Here is a 19,615-nt window from a genome sequence, read left to right as displayed (position 1 = left end):
AGGTTTCCTATTCTGGCGTTTGGTGGCCTCTCCTAGCACTGCTGAGTGGGAGCTGGGGCAGGCAGATGGGGAACCCTGGCAGGTCAAGGAACTGAGTATTGATGAAGGGCTTGTTTTCTCCTTCCTCGGCATGTGTTGGAGGTTTCCAGACGCCCAAGGTCTCATTTAGTCCTCACAGCAGCTCAGCGGGGCGGGTATCCCTTTCCATGTTTCCCAGGTGTGGACACTGAGGTTCAGAGATGCTCCGTAACTTAACTGAGGGTCACACAGCAGGACAGTGGCTCGACTGGTGACTGAACCTTAGCAGTGTCTGATTCCAGAGACCCACACGCTTCAGTTACACAGCCTGCTTCAAGGAGGAGAGGGGCTGGTTCAAGGCCCTGCTTTCTTTACATCTGTGTCTCTTTTGCTGTCTTGCATATAGGGTCATTGTTACTATCTTTCTAAATTCCATATATATGCATTAATATACTGTATTGGTATTTTTCTTTCTGACTTACTTCACTGCGTATAATAGGCTCCAGTTTCATCCACCTCATTAGAACTGATTCAAATGCATTCTTTTTAATAGCTGAGTAATACTCCTTTGTGTATATGTACCACAGCTTTCTTATCCATTCGTCTGCCGACGGACATCTAGGTTGCTTCCATGTCCTACCTATTGTAAACAGTGCTGCAGTGAACATTGAGGTACATGTGTCTCTTTCAATTCTGGTTTCCTTGGTTGGACTCTGTGGGAGAAGGTGAGGGTGGGATGATTTGAGAGAACAGCATTGAAACATGTATATTATCATATATGAAATAGATCGCCAGTCCAGGTTTGATGCATGAGACAGGGCACTCAGGGCACTGGGATGACCTTGAGGGATGGGATGGGCAGGGAGGTGGGAGGGGGATTCAGGATGGGGGACACATGTACACCCATGGCTGATTCATGCCAATGTATGGCCAAAACCACTACAATATTGTAAAGTAATTAGCCTCCAAATAAAATAAATAAATTAAAAAAAAAATAAAAGGCTGTGCTCTTGGGCCTCTGAGATGCAGTCTGGTTCCTGGGGGCCAAGTTCCCTCCTGTGACATCACTCCAGTCCTCGCCTTTGCCTTCAGCCCCGGGCTAGCCCCGTCAGGTGACGGCTCAGCAGGTGCTCTGAGGAGCCTGGGGACGGGGTTCAGGCACTGTTGGGCTCTCCTTTCCAGCTCCCCTGTGGACAAGGAGCCACCCTTCTGTGCGTGCAGGTGGGGGGCCCTCGTCTCCTTCCACTGGCCCTGCTTGCTGTCTACCCGACACCGCTCCTTGGCAGTAGAGGGGGGCAAGCCTTCCACGTCCACCTGATTTATGTTCCTCGTTGAAACAATAATGTTTAATCTGGAAAGGGCTAATCAATTTTTTATGCTGATTATGAATAGGCCAGCTGTGCCTGCTTCTTTATTCATGGAGCTTTAGGAACAAGCCTGTGTCCCAGACAAGGCACCCTTGGTGATATCTGCCCACAGGGGGCTCTGCTTCAGGGAGGACCCCTTAGGGGCCTTGCCTGTGCCACTTGGGAGTGACTCTGAGTGTGTGTGTGTGTGTGTGTGTGTGTGTGTGTGAGCAGAGAGGGTAAGCTGACTCCCGGTGGAGAAGCAGACGTAGTGAGTACATGTGCAGGTGTGTGTGTGTGTAGGAGGCGGCTGGGGGCACAGTTAGGGGCGTGTTGGCTGGAAGGTAAGTGTTCCGGGATCACAGAATTGGGAGGGATATCAAGGATCATGTGCCCTGACACCCCCTTTTATAAGCGAGGAGGCGTTGAGATCCAGAGAAGGTGAAGCAGCTTCCTCAGGTCACACTGCCGGCTGGTGGCAGGGGTGGGATGAGAACCCCGGACTTGGAGGGCGCAACACTTTCCACAGTGGAACGGGCGGGGTGGAGTCAGAGGAGGGTGCCGTGTGGGCCGCTCTCCTCCAGTTATTGACATCACGCAACTGACATCTCAGAGGAGCCTGTGTTTTGGATACAGAGTGAGCTGTAGACGTAACTTAATAAGAGGTTGAGACAGGACGAGAGGAAGTTCTCTGAAGTTTGGGCAAGTTTTCCGGTGTTCTTGGAAGCCGCAAATAGGGATGCAGGGAGGGCTGAGTTAGGGCAGTGTCTGAAGGGGGACAGACGCGGGCAGGACGTCAGTGCTGTAAAAGGAGCGCGCGTGGACAGGCCCAGAGGGTGGGTGGAACAGCCTGAGCAGACGGGCAGAGGCAGGGCTGAGGACCCCGGGGAGACCTCTGAACCCGAGCCGCACCCGGGGGCCGGGGCCTCTGAGGCTGGGTCTGGGTGGCGTGGCTGGCCCACGGGCTGGGGCTCCCGTGTGGACCCTCTGCAGCCTTCCTGCCTCCCAGGACCTCACCCATCTTTGGCTTGTTCATTTATCGGCTCAGCAGATGTTTACCGAGCTCTGTCGTGTGGGCACCGGGGGTCATGTGCGCGAGCACACTGCTGTCACGGGCGCTCGCGATCCAGTTGTGGGGACCGCAGATGCTAAGCAAGCATTCGGGAAAATGAAAAGCCATTGGCACTTGTGATAAAGGCTGCAAGAGAAGAGTAGTGCTGTTCGTGTGGGGGCCTGGGTGGCCTTTCTGAGGAAGTGAGAATGAAGCCAAAGCCAGAGGGACCTTAGGGGAAGGAGAGGTGGGACAGAGAGAATGCAGAGGCGGCAGGCTGGGGCAGAGCGTGGATCTGTCTGGGGGGCAGAAAAGGGGTGTAGTGGCTGGACAGAGAGACACTCCAAAAGGTGAGGCTGGAGAGGCACTGGGCATGTTCAGGAGATCGGAGGTTGGCAGGGGCACTGGCTCCCAGCAGAGAACAGCACAGCCCAGCCTGCAGGCTCACAGGGGATCGGGGTGGAACCGGATGACCAGTTACCAGGCTCTCGAGGTCATCTAGGCAAGAGGTGATGGTGGCTCAGATGAAGGGTGAACAGATGTGCTTTGGAGGCTGAATCCACAGGACTCAGGATGAATCAAACAGGGAGGTGTCAGGGAGAGGGATGCCCAGGGTTCTGACCACAGCGCTGAATGGGATGGTGGGGGAAGTGAGTTAGCAATTCAGCCTGCAAGCAGCTTGGGGAATGGTCTTCCTACAGAGCTGGGTTTGCACGGTGACCCCCTCTCTCCTTAAAGCTGATGGTCAGAGAAGGCTGGAGAGTCCATGGGAGACTCAGAATTTGGGGTTCAGCCTGGAGAGGCTTGGATCCAGCACTGGGTTCCTGGTGTCCAGATATTTAAAAAAGTCGTCAGCGCCCCGATCTGATGAGAGCTGTAGGAGTGTGTGTGTGTGTGTGTGTAAAACGGGTTTTATAGAAGGAGGGGCTGTTACTTCAACAGCGGGGACAGCTCCTGTGTCATCAGCATGATGATGATGAGGGGTCTCTCAGGGCCCGCGCTGCTCTTCCTGTCTCTGGTGTGTGAGCTGATGACAGGTGCTTCTGTATGAGGTCTGAGGCTCTTTGAGAGGAAGGGGAGAGGCTGATCCAGGTATTAGGGTTTGACCTGAGGGCTGGGAGGGAACGTCGGAGGCAGCTGGGGGAGCAGAGAGCGCCCTGCCCTGGAACGTGGGTGAGGACAGGACTGGTTCTAGGCGTGCGCCCTGGAGCAGCAGAGCCGGAAGTCGTGACGTGCCCTTCCTGGTTCACGTCTCAGGGTTTGCACTTGACCTGGGTTCCCCACACTACCGGTGCCGCTCTTTGTCACAGTCTCGTGTTCTAGCCCCACCTCTATCCTGGGAAATGCAGGAAAAAGAATAAAAACTGACATATACTGAGAGTGTTACACTAGCTCTATTTCAGGGCCTGTTTTAGATTCCTATTGCTGCTATAACAAATTACCTTGGATTTAGTAGCTTAAAGCAATATACATTTATTATATTACTGTCCTGTGCGTCATGCTAAGTCACTTCAGTCGTGTCCGACTCTGCAACCTTATGGACTATAGCCTGCCAGCTCCTCTGTCCATGGGATTCTCCAGGTAACAGTACCGGAGTGGGTTGCCATGCCCTCCTCCAGGGCATCTTCCCGACTAAGTCAGAAGCCCTAAAATGCAGGTGCTGGCACTCCTTCTGGAGGCTTGAGGGAAGACTCTCTTTCCTTGTCTTCTCCAGCTTATATAGCTGGTCATGTAGAGATGTGAGAGTTGGACTATAAAGAAAGCTGAGTGCCGAAGAATCGATGCTTTTGAACTGTGGTGTTGGAGGAGACTCTTGAGAGTCCCTTGGACTGCAAGGAGATCCAACCAGTCCATCCTAAAGGAGATCAGTCCTGGGTGTTCATTGGAAGGACTGATGTTAAAGCTGAAACTCCAATACTTTGGCCACCTGATGCGAAGAGCTAACTCATTTGAAAAGACCCTGTTGCTGGGGAAGATTGAAGGCAGGAGAAGGGGACGACAGAGGATGAGATGGTTGAATGGCATCACTGACTCGATGGACATGGGTTTGGGTGGACTCCAGGAGGTGGTGATGGACAGGGAGGCCTGGCATGCTGAGGTTCATGGGGTCAGAAAGAGTTGGACACGACTGAGCGACTGAACTGAACTGAACTGAACATTCTTGGCTCGTGGCCCCTTCCTTCATCTTCAAAGCCAGCAGCGAAGCGTCTCTAAGTTTCACTCTCTGTCATGCTTTCACCTCATTCCTTTTCACATCTTTGCTCTAATACTGGCCCTTCTGCTTCCCTTTTATCGACATAAGGACCCTTATATCCATTGCACTGGGTCCACATGGGAATTCAGGACACTGTCCCATCTCAGGAGCCTTAATTTCATCACATCTTTGGAGACGGAGGCAGGGACATCTTGGTTGTTCAGTCGCCCAGTCGTATGCGACTCCTTGCGACCCCATGAACTGCAGCACGCCAGGCCTTCCTGTCCCTCCCTGTCCGTCTCCAGAAGTTTGCCCGTGATCACGAACGTTGCATCGGTGAGTCATCTGTCTTTAGAGAGGGGCATTTTTCTGCCTACCGCAGGGCCAGATGGTAAGCAGCTTAGGTTTTCAGGCCACATACTCCTCTTCCATTCTAGGATGACAGCGCCTGTAGACAGTAAGGAATGAGTGGGCATGCTGGGTCCCAATACAACTTCATTCATGGGTGTGGAAATTGAGTTTCATGTAACTTGCGCATGTCATGAAGTATTATTCTTTTGATCTTCCCCACTTGAAATGTGAAAGAGTATTCTTTGCTTGTGGGCTGCAATAGCAGGCAGTGGCTGGTGTTCCTAACCCCTGCTCCGGTAGCCGGGCTCAGCCAGGACTGTGTGTGGTTTCCCCCAAGTCTGGTTAGGGGCTGCAGATCCTCCTGTCTCTGGCTGTCTCCTGTTGCCATAACGTACTCCCTTTATTCATGGTTTACACAGGCTGCCCCTCTACCTAGAACGCTCCTGCTTCCTTTCTTCAGTTGATTAACTGGTTCCTCATCCTTCAGAGCTCAGCTCTTTGTCACCTCCTCTAAGAAGTTCTCCCAGCCCAGGTTTAACCCTCTGAGCACAGGCTCCTATTTCTTTGTGATTTCATAATTAATTCCTGTCTCCCTACTGGACCTGACATTCCAGTAGTGACTCCAGGGCGGGGTGGCCGTACCCAGTTAGGACTCATTCTCCCCATCGGGTCCCCAGTGACTAGTCCAGGGGCCCTGCACATGGCAGTCATTCAGTGAGCATTTGTTGGATAAACAAATGAGTGACCTTTAGGGGCTATGTTCTCCTGTGTGCAATGGGGGCAGTGATATCTCCTCTACCTAACCTCAAGAGAGGGTAGGGAATTACATAAGAGCAGCAAAGACTATGCAAATACAAGGAATTTCCCATGGTTAAACATTCAGCCCCCGCGATGCAAAGATATTGTGACATCCCTTATTCTGGCCAAGCTTGAGTTCCAGGAAGAAGTGGTGAGTCCTCACATGAGCAGGCTTGCAGCGGAGGGCGTAGAGCTCAGCCTGTCCGGGTCTTGGGTCTGAGTTCCTGGCACCCCCTGTGTCTGGGTGCTGTGATGGGATGTGAACACTTGGCACAGCCCTAAACCCCCACCCCCACTCCCCACCCCCGCCCAGACACTTCTCATCTCCACAGACAACTCATCATCTCTGCACTCTGATCATCTAGGGGATACCTGCCCTGGCTGTGGGTTGGTGGGGGGGGTCCTCAACGTCACACTGCATTGCCTGGGATCTCTGGTCTTGCTACCCCAGAGATCTCTATCACAGGCAGAGACATAGACCTGTCACCCTGTGTGGCTGGACAAGTTATTAAGATGGGGAACGTTGAAAGATTAGATTTATGACAGCCCACGGCGGATTATGAAGAATAATTTATCAAATGTCAGCGCCTGCAGCCTACAATTTACAGAAGGTTTGCTTAAACTGAGGAGATCTGATTGGACTGCACCCTCCCCCCCACCGATAATGAATGACAGATGTAATGGATGGCTTCCCGGGGCTGGCCAGCCACACTGGGTGTTTATCTGCTTTTTATTAATCATTATTATCACAACATTTCCATAGAGTCCCTCCACCCACAGCGCTCAAGGTGCCCAGCCACCTTGAGGGAACCGTAGCCACTTTAGCTGCCCCAGATCAGCTGGAAGGCCTGGAGACCCCTCGCCAGGAAGAGAATGGGGACATTAAAACCTCACCTCCATTCATTCTGCAGTTATGTGCCAGGTGCCTTGATGGCAATGCTGAGCAGGAGCAGAAGTCTCTCATCTGCATGGGAAGAGGGAGATGCAGCAAATATAAACTGAGGCAAAGTGCAACTGTGTGATGGCTACTGAGGAGGGCAGTGAGTTCTGAGATTGTACACGAGGTGACCATCGAGCTGTGATTTGAAGGATGAGTAGGAATTCCCTCGAGGAGGAATTCCTATTCATTTCTTCTAGGCAGAGAGGATGGCACGTGCAAAGGCCCTGCAGTGGACAGGTGGGGAGTGCGCTGGTCATCAAAAGAGGCCTTCTGTTCAGGGCAGAGAGAGCTGGAGGGGGCCAGAAAGAGGAGAAGGGGCAGGAGAGGTAGGCAAGGTCAGCCCCTGTGGGTCATGCTGAGGATCTTGACCCTGGGAAGCTGCTGATGTGTTGGAATCAGGGAGACATGGCATGATCAGCTCATGTTTGGAAAAACTCACCTGAGCTGTATGTGGAAGAGGGCTTGGCAGAGAAAGGAACATGAATGGGCAGACCAGTTAGGAGACTTCAGTGAAAGAGGATGGTGGCTTTCACTCGCTCATAGAGCCTACCTGACAGCCTCCTTGTTCCAATGCCCTTTTCATTAGACCATGTGCTCTTTGTGGAGACCTCAGATGGAGTACCCACTACTCTTGCTACCATTACTGGGGGGTCTTCTTCGGCTCTATCCTGGACTCTTTATGTATGATGTTTCATATAATACTATGAGGTAGGTACCAAAATTCCCATTTTACAGATGAGAAAGCTGAGGCACTGAAGGGTTATGTCACTGCCCAAACTGATGCACCTTGGAGCCAGAATTTGAGTCAGGGCAGTTTGACCTTGAGCTTGCATTGAAATCACTATGCCTTGCTGCCTCTTGGATCTGACTGTCCTGGCCGGCAGGTGGGCATTCCTAGGGAACACACCATGGCTTTCCTAGGGTGTGGCTGCCCCTGGCTTCTTGCTTCTCTTTCTGTCAGCTACTTGTCACCATCCTGCAGGAAAAAAGAAGCTTAGTCTGACTTGTGATCCCCTTGGCAAAGCCCAATAGATGATTACCCTGTACCTGGAGGCTCTTCAGCAAATTGGTAAGAGTTGAGTGTTGTGCCAGCCTCCTTGCAAGAATTTCAACAGGAATGATGTTTTGTTATTTCTGGGGGTGACCCTTGTTGAGAAGGGTCTCAAGCTCTGCTGTTGGCCCAGCTGGGCAGTAGCAGTAAGTAACAGCTCTGCAGAACCGACGCTTTGATCTTTTAGAACCCCAGAGAGAACACAACTTCCATGAAAGGATCTAGGTGTCCTTGAGCTGTTATTGTTGATGTGATTTTTGTTATAATAAATTGTTCTGAGTTGGCAGCTGGAGATGGGGGTGCCCCCACCTTGAGGCAGGGCAGCTGTTGAGTGGGGAGACGGAGAGACAGTTGGATGCCCTGTCCTCTCCCCTGGCCCCCCAGGATCTGTGTGGTGGTGTTGGAGGTCCCCTCTGCTTACCTTGCCAGAAGGTCCCTTGGGGTTGGGTGAAGCACACTGGGAAGGGGGCACCCTCTCCAGCAGGTCCTGCTAGAATGCAGCTGTGTTTTTCAGAGGCTGTTGCCTTCTTCCAGTAGGACATTCTGCTGGACCAAGGTCTCCTCATGGCTCGGGACTGCCTGTTTTGTTGGCCCATGTTCCTACTGGGGTTTCTGTCATGTATATATTTGTTGACTGATTGGCTTAGGCTTGTTGTTCAGTTGCTCAGTCGTGTCCAGGTCTTTGCGACCCCATGGACTGCTGCTCGCCAGGCTTCCTTGTCCTCCACCATCTCCCAGAGTTTGCTCCACTTCGTATGCATTGAGTCAATGATGCCATCCAACTGTCTCACCCTCTATCTTAGGCTAAGGAATGGCAGATGGTTTCATCTCATATGCTAACTCTGGTCAGTTGGTAGTGGCTGCCTGGAGCTCAGGGTTGAGAGAGATTTTGAGGCATCATCTGGGCCCAGCAGGAGTGAAGCTGTGATTGATTAGTGATGTCTGGCAGGGTGTGCTTGGGGTCCATTAATCAGCTACTGCTGCATAACAAATTACCCATAAACACAGTGCCTTAAAACAACAGGGTTCTGATGTTTTAGGGTCTCTGCGGGTCAGGAACTTGGGGATGACTCGCTGGATGGCTTTGGCTCAGTCTCTTCATGAGGTTCTAGTCAAGATGTCAGCTGGGGTGCAGGCATCGGAAGGCCTGAGTGGGGAGGGAGGAGCTGCCTTCAAGATGGCCCACGGTCAGCAGGAGGCCTCGGTTCCTTACCACGGGGGCCTCTCCACAGATTGCTTGAGGGGCCTCGTGACACGGCAGCTTGCTTTCCCCCAGGCAAGCATTCCAGGAGAGAAAGCAAGGAGGACATCACAGTGACAGTTGGAAACTGGACATTGTCCTTTCCTCTACGTGCTCTTTGTTAGGAGTCATGGTCATTAAGTCCAGCCCCTACTCAAGGGGCAGGAATTGCAGCAACTGGGGTAGCAGTTGATGGGGCAACTGTGAGATGTAGGGATTCTGGGGGCAGGCTCCTGGGAAATGCTGCCCAGAGGGGGCAATGGATTTCCTCTCCAAGGCAGGCTTGGACAGTGTTTTGCAGTTCTAGCCAGCTAGGGCTCTGCTGTCTGCCTCAGGCTGGGGTGGGTACCGTTCACTCCTGCCACTTCATTAGCACGGGGACTTGTCCTTCTCCCCATCAGGCGGCAGCCAAAGGCTGCTGGCACCCAGCCAGGTGTGGGGTGGGTCATCTCAAGAGGGCGAGAGCCAGATGTCGTTTGCTGCTGATGCCATGGTAACCTGCTCAGGTGCCCTGGGCAGTCGTCCTGGCTCCTCACTAGGAACTGCCTGGCCCCGGCATCAAGGCCTGGATTTGCTTCTTTCTAGAGCTGGCCTGTTCAGGGTCTGTTCAACTTGTTAGCTTTATCATATGGGGATGTTGTTTCTGAATCCAGAAGAGGTCTGAGGTGAATGAGTGTGGGGGCAACAGGAGAGGATATTTTCTATTGGACCATCCTCGATAATCTGGGACATTCCCCACCCTGTGACTGATGCACCAGTCCTCACGAGACTGGCAGGCTGTAGGCTTTGGTGGGGCTGGCTGAGAGACCCAAGTGGAACTCTCCCCAGGGATCATTGTTGAGGCTTCTCCAAAGATCCTGACTTCCTGCCTCCTTATTTTAGGCTGAATGAGGGCCTGGCCAGCACTTGGCTACTCGGTGTGGCATTTTGGAAACATTGCCCAGTAACCTGGCTTCGAGGGACTCCTCCTGGCTGATGTTCTTGGGAGTCACTCTGCCCTGGACTGGGGTATCATGTCATGTGGTCTCTCGACTCTTGGACCTCAGCTGAAGCCAGTCTGCTGACATCTTTTTCCTTCCAGTTTTATTGAGATGTAATTGATACTCCTCACTGTATAGTTTAAGGTGTACAGCGTGATGGTTTGACTTACATATATTGTGAAATGATTATGGCAGTAAATTTAGTTAACATCCATCATTTCATATCAGAGAAGGCAAAGGCACCCCACTCCAGTACTCTTGCCTGGAAAATCCCATGGATGGAGGAGCCAGCCTACCAGTAGGCTGCAGTCCATGGGGTTGCTAAGAGTTGGACACGACTGAGCGACTTCACTTTCACTTTTTCACTTTCATGCATTGGAGAAGGAAATGGCAACCCACTCCAGTGTTCTTGCCTGGAGAATCCCAGGGATGGAGAAGCCTGGTGGGCTGCCGTCTATGGGGTCGCACAGAGTCAGACACGACTGAAGCGACTTAGCAGCAGCAGCAGCATCTCATATATTCGTGTTACAAAGTCTTAACCTGAGCCTCTGGTCAGCTAACCCCCTAGGGTGACATGTTTTTTCTGGCCTTTCTGATGTCCATAAACTCCCCAACACACACACACACGGACACACACATCATACAAAACTAGAGCATCTTTCTTTCTGATTATTTTTCCTTTTCCAGACAGGGACATCGATGTATTTGAATCATGGGCCGACAGTAATTAAAAAGCACATAACTAGTCATTTTAAAATGTAGTTGTTTTACTTAATTGATTTTGCCGCCAGACCCAGAGGGGAAGAAATGAGAGCACAGGGGAAAGGAAGCCTTAGAAAGGGAGACAGGTTCCTGCGAGTGACTGGAGGCAGCTGAGGGCCCTGCTTGAATCTAATTGCTGCAAATGGTGCAGTTTGTTTCTGCTAATGGTTTTCTGCTGAAAGGGCTGGGGGGATGAGGCCTGATTGGAGGGGGGTGGCGTTTGTTTCAGCTGCATGGGGGGTATAATTCTGCTTTCGGGACAGGGTCTATTTTTCCTTATTCTCTATCAGCATAAAGTACTTTCAGCGAACACTTTGAATCAAGGTTCCATTTAGAGATACTTTATTCATATTTAATTACAGGCTGTAGTACCAATCTTTAATTACCTTTTTTTATAAGCCAGCTAGGAACATTCACTAGCAATCAATTAATGTGTGTGTGTGTGTGTGTGTTTTTAAGCACAGTGGGGTGTGGGTGTGTGATTTGCTTGCTGATAGAGGGGAGAAGGGTGGCTCCAGGGGCCCCAGGAGGTGGTGGGGGGCAGGGGTGGGTGGGGCGGGCCATCTGTCCAGCAGGTTCCCTGCGCCCCATGACTGGTGCACCCTCGCTTCCCTCGCCTCTGCTTCCACTGGTCAAATGGGGGATTTGGGCAAGTCCTCACAGTTCGGCCTCGTTCAGGGTGCCGAATTGGCGCCTGGGCTTGGGTGGTCCTGGGATCGCCCCCCATTCCAGCCGGTGGCGGGAGCAGGGGATTGTAGAAGGCCCCCTCCCCATTCCCAGGGGCTGTGGGAGACCTGCCTTCCTCTCACCTGGAGGCTGGGCTCTGCTTGCCCTGGCCGGTTCCCCCCTCCTCCTGCCCCTCCCCGCTCTTGGCAGCTCTTCTGGACACACAGCCCTAGGGATGCCATGTCAATCTTCAGTTGCAGTGACTCTGCAACGTCCCTGCAATGACACGGATTCGAAGACTGGTTGTCCTTCTCAGAGCATGAGCAAAATGTTCCCAGGGAGCCAGGCAGAGGCTTGGGGTGGGGGTAGGCTCGGATGACCCCCAAGACCTCCTTGTAGTGGGGAGATTGGCCCAGTCTAGCTGCCAGAGGTGAGGGTCTGAGTTCACAGCTTTTTTTTTTTTTTTTTTCCAGAAAAGCCTTCTCCTTGGTGCTCCTTCAGGAATTACCAGAGGGCTTCCTGGGAAGTGGTGTGGTTGCCATTATGTAATGGATGGGAGCATTTCTGAAACCCCACCTCCCTTCTGTTTCTGGATTTCAGTCCCAGCAAGAGGGTGGGGAGGGGATGGGACTCACACGTACAGAGCCTCTTGGGGGGCACCGGGCACCATGCCCAGGTTCCTTTCATCTATTCCAGCTGGGGCCTGAGTGCACACTGCGTCAGTCAGGGCCCCTTCAGTTGTGTGTGACAGAAAACAACTCACACTGCCTTCAGCAAAAAAAAAAAAAGATATTATGGGGTGGGCACTGAGGCGTGGCTAGGACCAGTGTGACCGGGACTCACTCTTTCCAGGCTTGGCTCTCCTCTTTGTTTCTACTGTGTGACCCCTGGTAGCTCCAGACTTCAAGTTCAGTTTTTAGCTTCGGGTTGAACAGCAAGAAGGAAAAGCCCTTCTACCGGTCAAACTGAACAGTTGAGTCTGATTGGACCAGCTGGGTCATGTGTCCGCCTCTGATCTAATCAGGATGGCCCGCGGTCCCCGGGGCTCTGACTCAGCAGGCCAGGGTCTCACACCCACCCTGGAGTAACAGGTGGGATGCCCGCAGGTAAATCCTACTCCCGACACATGCTTTTACATGTTTAGCACTGACTAGTTCCTGTCCTGTTCTAAGTGCAAGGAAGTTAGCAGCGAACAAAACAGAAAGAAAATCGCTGCCTGTTTGGAGCTGGTGTTCTAATGCGGAATGGAGGGCGGGTGGTCCCGTCGTTCTTAGTCTATGCCCAGGCCCAGGATAACGGGTTCTTGTGTGGAGAGACCCCAGGTGATTCAGGGTGACGATGTGGGAAGGAACTGGCCCTCAGGGAGCCCAGAACTCAAGAAGGAGGGAAAAAGACAGGTTGCATGGTTGGGGAAGGGGGCGCTAAGGAGAGGAACAAAGTGAGGAAGGAGGGGGACGGGAAGCCAGTCTGGACGCATTGCCCGTGACAGAAGAGGGGAGGCCCCTCCCGCGTTTGCCTGGACCTTTGGCCCCCGCAGGATATTGACAAATGGCATGGAGTCAGTGAAAGCTACAAAAATGATGACAGGACTGGAGGGAGTGATTTATGAGAGGAGATTAGCAGAGTGATGGTGCGGCCTGGCAAACAAAGGGATGGGGTGGGGGAGGCCGTGGGTCCTGTGAACCTCCGAAGTCCAAGGAGAGGCGAGGGGCTGGGGGGCAGTGTGGAGTGGCCACTGCAGAAGGGGGACAAAGCAAGGCAGTGGGGGCCGGGGGCTACATCAACCTTGGCATGAGACCCTGGCGTGAGGAGGAGGGGAGGTGTGTGAGACGTACACACAGGGGTGTGTGTATGTGTGTGTGTGAATGTCTGGCTTTTCCAGAATTGTGAGGCTATCCAGGGGACTCAAGAAATGGAGGGGACAAAGATTTCTGCCCTGGGGAAATTCTGCAAGAGGCTTTTGGGGCCCTCCTTCCCATCTGGGAGAATATTCCTATCTAGACTGTTTAGCTGATAACCAACCACTCAAGTCAGAAAGACCTTTTCCTTCAGGAGAACTGGGATGGCATTTCTAAGAGGGAAGCAGGGGGAAGGAAGAAGGGAAAGTGAAGTTGCTTAGTCCTGTCTGACTCTTTGCAACCCCATGAACTATAAGCCTACCAGGCTCCTCCATCCATGGGATCTTCCAGGCAAGAACATTGGAGTGGGTTGCCATTTCCTTCTCCAGGAGATCTTTATGACCTAGGGATTGAACCTGGGTCTCCCACATTGTAGGCAGACGCTTTACCGTCTGAGCCACCAGGGAAGTCCAGGAAGAAGGGAAGAGGAGATGCAAGAACATGGGGTATATGGTCTCATTCGTAGAGCAAGTGAGGCACAGAGGACGGGTATTGCCCAGGACTCCTGGCATGGCATCACCGGTGAAGACCAAAAGCCCAGCTCTGGTCTGCAGCCTGGGAGCTCTGTCAGGGAGCCAGGTCAGGAGTGAACTTGGGGACCCATGTCGAGGCTCAGGCAGCAACAAGTGGTCATTGCTGGGTTTGGAGCCTGCAGCCCACGTGTCCTTGAGCTTTCCAAGTTGGCGGGGTTGAAACGTCTTCCATCTGATGCCCTGTCTTGAGCTGCCCTAGCCCAGGTTCTGTTAACGTTTGAGTGTATCCGTATGTGAGAGCCTTGGAGGCACATGTGGTGCAAGTGTTCATTGCTTAGTCATGTCTGAGTCTTTGCAACCCCATGGACGATAGTCCACCAGGCTCCTCTGTCCATGGGATTCTCCAGGCAAGAATACTGGGATGGGTGGCCATTCCCTTCTCCAGGGGATCTTCCTGACCCAGGGATCGAACCTGGGTCTCATGCCTTGCAGGCAGATTCTTTACTGTTTGAGCCACCAGGGAAGCCCCTGGAGGTCCAATGGTAGGTGATTAAATGGATGGATGATGCATAATCTTGGACATTCTAGATGGCACTTTTTTGGCTTTAAGTGGAGATGCACTGGGTTTCCAAGCACAGGTAAGTCACGTCCTCCACATGTGTTTTCTGTCTCACTTCCTGAGTGAGGACAGGTGTGTGTGAATTTCCATGGCTGCAAAGGACCCAGGCAAAGCAGCTGAGAGAGGAGAAGTCTGTCATGGAGGCATTCGCCACCGCCGGCGGAGGCCCTGGGCCATCCTCCCCCCATCCCTCTAAGTGAGTTGAGTCCTCGTAACTGCCCTGTCCTCTCTTGTCCTCTCTTGACAGATTCATGATTTGTTCCTGAGCTTTGACGACACCCCTCTGGGAGCGGCCTCCCTGGCCCAGGTCCACAAGGCCGTGCTGCGTGATGGGCGGACAGTGGCCGTGAAGGTCCAGCACCCGAAGGTGCAGGCTCAGAGCTCAAAGGACATTCTTCTGATGGAGGTGAGAGCCTTCCTCCTCCCCTCCCTTCATCCTCGTTCTATGTTTCCCTGGGATCTGGGCAGTCCCAGTGAAACTGGTGGAAGGCCTATGGGCTGGAGTGTGGGCCTCTGAATCACAGAGCGGGAGAGGAGAGCTTGAGATCACAAAGATGTCATGACAGCGCTGCGACCCGGGGACCCATGGCTGGGTTGGCCGATTTTTGATTCATTCCTGGGAATTGTTTTGATTCATTCCTGGGAATTGTCTGTGGATGGTCTCAGAACACGTGGGCAACTGCTGGGGCCAAGGAGAACTTGTGGCGGGGGGTGGCATATTGTAGAGATGAGGTGACCCAAATAGGTGATTTCCTTGGGGGTAGAAAAGGCTACATCCTAATCTGGTCCATTGTAACGAACGGGAGCATGTGGTCAGCCAAGGAGTTTGAACATGACACGGAGATCACATAGAAATGTTTATGCAGAGCGCTCCTTTGTTTCCCTGATATTTGTTCTGCACGAGCAAACGCGCATGCCCTAAAGTGGCCCTGAGACAGCTCTAGTGGATCCTATGCTTCTGGACTTTTCTAGCTCCCTGCCTCGAGCAAGGGGAAAGGGAGAGTGGCCAAGGCTTGGGCCATAGCCAGCAGCCCCAGGGGAGGTCCGCAGTCTGCTAACCCTGCCAGCATGTTCCCCTGCTTCCTTTCCCTTTCCTTGGTTCCCTGTCCTCACTTTGGACACTTAGTTTATTCTTGCAGCTCTCTGACTAAACCTGATAGGTGCATAGGACACGCGAGTGAGCGACCTGCCTCTTCATCCTCGGACAGCCCGCCCCCCCGTTTAGTGGAGACCTGAACACAAACAGTCCTCGACTGTGAGCTCCATCTAAGGGGTGTTGGCAAGGTGCCATGGAGCCTGGACTGATGGGGGCATCAGAGGGGCTTCATCGAGGCGCCCACGAGACTGCTGGACAGCGGAAGGGTGACCCAGCTGAAGGTCTCGAGTCTTAGAGGAGCAGGGTGCACGTGGAGAGTGTCAGCTGGTTCAGATGGTTTGAGCTGGGTGTGGGTGCAGGCGAAGCTGGGAAGGTAGGCAGGATGGAACACAGAGGTCCTTGGGTTCCAGGCTCAGGTATAGGGTGGAGCACATAGTAAGTATGTATTTACTGGGGAACCGAGCAGATCTGATTTTCTCCTGCAGTCAGTGGGGAACCATTTAAGAATTTTAATCAGGGAAACATCGTGATCAGACATGCCTTAGAAATAAAAGTGTGTTAACAGTCTGGAGGATGTTTGGGGGAGGCAGGAAGACTGCAGCCAGGGAGACCAACTGAGGGGCTGCTGCACCACGCTGAGAGAGCAGTGGTGTGAACCAAGGCAGCGTCATGGGGGCGGAGGAGAGGCGTGGATTCACGGGGTGGGAGCATCAGGACTTTGTGACCAGCTTGGTTTACATGGATTGAGGGAAGCTACCAGTGTGGATCAGAATGAAAACAAATTGTATGTTTCTGGCTTCTGTGATCAAACCTGGGGGCCTTTAACCATGTGTATCAGTCTGGGTTCAGTTGGGGAAAAATAACTTGTTCTAGGCATGTCAGAGGGAGTTTAAAACAGAACATGCGGTTCACCGGGGATGGAATGGTTGAGAAGCCAAATGGGATGGTGAGATGGTCACCCAAGGCAGGAAGCCACTGCCACCCTTATAGAGGAGGGACAAGAAGAGGTGGTTCCCTGGATCCCAGGTGCTGGGGCACCTGAGGGGAGTGGGTCATGGACATAGGGTCCGTCACATGGTATTGGAGCCACAGATGCTGTTTGAGGTGGTGGGTGTTTCACTTCCTCCTGTCCCCCCGTATGCCACTAAACCTAGCTGGAAGCTGGTTGGCAAGGGAGCCTGGGGAATGTACTTTCTTGTGAGATAAGGGGGTGGCATGGATGTCAGAACAAACGGAGTAGGTGATGGAGCGACCATGTACTATAAGACATTGCTGTCTGGATCTCTCTTGTTGTTTAGTCACTAAAGTCATGTCGGACTGTTTGCGACCCCATGGACTATATAGCCCAAAAGGCTTCTCTGTCCGTGGGATTTCCCAGGCAAGAATCCTGGAGTAGGGGATCTTCCCAACCCAGGAAGTTATTCCCGAGAATCTTTCCGAGCCCGCCATCTCCTGCTTGGCAGGCGAATTCTTTAGCACTGAGCCACCTGGGAAGCCCGTCTATAATTCAGGCTGGGAATACAGGTTTCTGGATTTATCAGCAAGGAGACTCATGGGAGCTGGATCCGGGGGAGTAGTTGAGATTGCTTAGAAAATCTGCCGCTGCTCCTGCTGCTGCTACGTCGCTTCAGTCGTGTCCGACTCTGCGTGACCCCATAGATGGCAGCCCACCAGGCTCCACCGTCACTGGGACTCTCCAGGCAAGAACACTGGAGTGGGTTGCCATTTCCTTTTCCAATGCATGAAAGTGAAAAGTGAAAGTGAAGTCGCCCAGTCATGTCCAACTCTTAGCGACCCCATGGGCTGCAGCCTACCAGGCTCCTCCACCCATGGGATTTTCCAGGCAAGAGTACTGGAGTGGGTTGCCATTGCCTTCTCCATTAGAAAAGCTACATAGACTAAAACAAAAGGGAGAGGGCAGAGACAGAACCGTGAGGAACATCGTCATCTGGGGACTGTGCCCAGGAGGGTGAGTTCCCGAGGGAACTAAAGAGGCATGGTCAGAGGGATTAGAGGAGAACCAGGACTGAGCATCTGCATTCAGCAAAAACAGTGTCAGAAAAGAGCTCTGTCCGCTATCTAGCATCCTAACTGATGCAACTGCTAGTTTGCACATTGAACCACCTCAAAAGGGAGTGGCTTAAGACCCCAGTCGAGTACTATGCTCCTGACTGCAGTCTGCGCAGGGCATGATAGACTCATCTCAGTTCTAAGTGGTTACAGGTGGGGAGCTGGAGGACCCACTCACATGGCTGGCAAGTGGGTTCTGGCTGTTGGCTGGGATCCCAGCTGGAGCTGTGGGTTCAGGGCCTCACGTCTTCTCCGTGGAGGCCTTTCCAAGGCCTGTGTGGGCTTCCTCGCAGCCTGGCGGCTGGGTTCTAAGAGTAAGCGTCCCAAGAGCATAAGACTGAAAGTTCATCATGGTTTCATGACCTGGGTGTGGCAGTCATGTAGATTACTTCTTCCTTCCTTTATTGGTAAGAGCGAGAGTCACAGTGGCCCCCTAGGCTTTGTTCAGTTAAGTTCAGTCGCTTAGTCGTGTCTGACTCTTTGCAACCCCATGGACTGCAGCATGCCAGGCCTCCCTGTCCCTCACCAACTCCCGGAGTTTACTCAAACTCATGTCCATTGAGTCACTGATGCCATCCAGCCATCTCATCCTCTGTCCCCTTCTCCTCTTGCCCCCAATCTTTCCCAGCATCAGGGTCTTTTCAAACGAGTCAGCTCTTTGCATTAGGTGGCCAAAGTATTGGAGTTTCAGCTTCAGCATCAGTCCTTCCAATGAACACTCAGGACTGATCTCCTTTAGGATGGACTGGTTGGATCTCCTTGCAGTCCAAGGGACTCTCCAGAGTCTTCTCCAACACCACAACATCAACACCACAAAAGCATCAGTTCTTCAGTGCTCAGCTTTCTTTATAGTCCAACTCCCACATCCATACATGACTACTGGAAAAACCATAGCCTTGACTAGATTGACCTTAGGCTTAAGGGGCAGTGGAATAGACTCTGCCTCATGATGGGGGGATGGCATGGTTCCAGACGAGCACTAGAGGGGGAGACATTGTTGCAGTCGTTTTGGAAAACAGAGTCTGTCAGAATTAATTGATATTGCCAAATGGAATGTAAATTAGTAAAGCTCTGAAAAGAGTATGTTTGGTTTGGTGACTTAGAGTTTTTGGGGAAGAACAGGAATGATGGGGTGAGTGGGGGTGAAAGAGAATTGAGGACTCAGGGAGCGGAGACGGTTAATGGAGACTACCCTTTCCATGTTTGGCCTTGGATGGTGGGGGACAGTGAGGGTAGTGGTTAGATCTAAGCACAGGATTAGGTGGGGGTCTTGCGGAGGCTGTCACTGATGAGGAAGGGGCAGCGGAGTTGGGGGCTTAGAGATTCAGGGGAGAGCAGTAACTGATAGAGCTGGTGCAGGAGATGCCTGGAGGGACTGGGCCCCAAGGACACAGACGGAAGCGTGAGGCTTTGGCAGACTTTGTTCTGGGGCTAGAGCTTTGTTCTTGAGGCTGGGTCCAGATGAGTGAGTGGGGCAGAGGGGGAAGGCAGGGACAGTGGGCAGCTGAGTTGTACCAGCCTGATAGCGTCTATTTTTTCCTCTGAAGTGGGAGGTAAGACCATCTGCTGAGAAGGAGAGGGTAGGAGGTGGCATGGAGGCTTGAGGGGGATGAAGGTTTGGAATCCTGCCGGGTGCACTGGAGAAGGATGCTGACCGGGACCCAGGAGCGGGGCTGCTGAGTGGCACTGGGCATCCACCTGGAAACCTGGGTTTTCTGACGCATCAGTCTGTGGTATGGAGCAGCCACAGACGGAAGCACACTGCCAGTCTTGGAGGGTCCCTGGGTGTTCCTGGAACCCCATGGCCACACCTGAGTTGGGCTGGAACCTGTCTCTGCCTGGTGGTACCAACAGGGCCCACGGGAGCTGGGAGGACAGCTGACATCTCTGCTCTGCCCAGAGCCTCTCCCCTCCCTAAGTAACGGTGGCCGTAAGGTCAACTGCAACAATAGCACTGGTGAAGATTTGGCATCTTCCTCCTGAGATAAGCATCAGATGCTTTTCTTGAAATTACCAGCCGTGGGGCCATGTGCTGAATACAGAGTAGCGGCTCCCTTGCAGT

At 52.7% G+C, this 19,615-nt stretch overlaps 1 protein-coding gene across 6 annotated transcripts in view; it reads left to right on the top strand.

Annotated features, from left to right (window-relative positions):
- ADCK1 (aarF domain containing kinase 1) overlaps positions 1-19,615 on the top strand; it is a 138,278-nt gene that overhangs the window by 79,988 nt on the left and 38,675 nt on the right. For all 6 annotated transcript variants that reach the window (XM_070378441.1, XM_070378438.1, XM_070378437.1 and 3 more), the window contains one exon: positions 14,635-14,793. In XM_070378441.1, coding sequence (XP_070234542.1) covers positions 14,635-14,793 — 159 coding nt within the window. The remainder of the gene's footprint in view (positions 1-14,634; positions 14,794-19,615) is intronic.

The sequence above is a fragment of the Bos mutus genome, chromosome 10 (assembly GCF_027580195.1).
Source record: "Bos mutus isolate GX-2022 chromosome 10, NWIPB_WYAK_1.1, whole genome shotgun sequence".
Taxonomy (NCBI): domain Eukaryota; kingdom Metazoa; phylum Chordata; class Mammalia; order Artiodactyla; family Bovidae; genus Bos; species Bos mutus.
The sequence above is the reverse complement of the archived record's forward strand: the minus strand, read 5'-3'. Positions and strand labels throughout refer to the sequence as shown.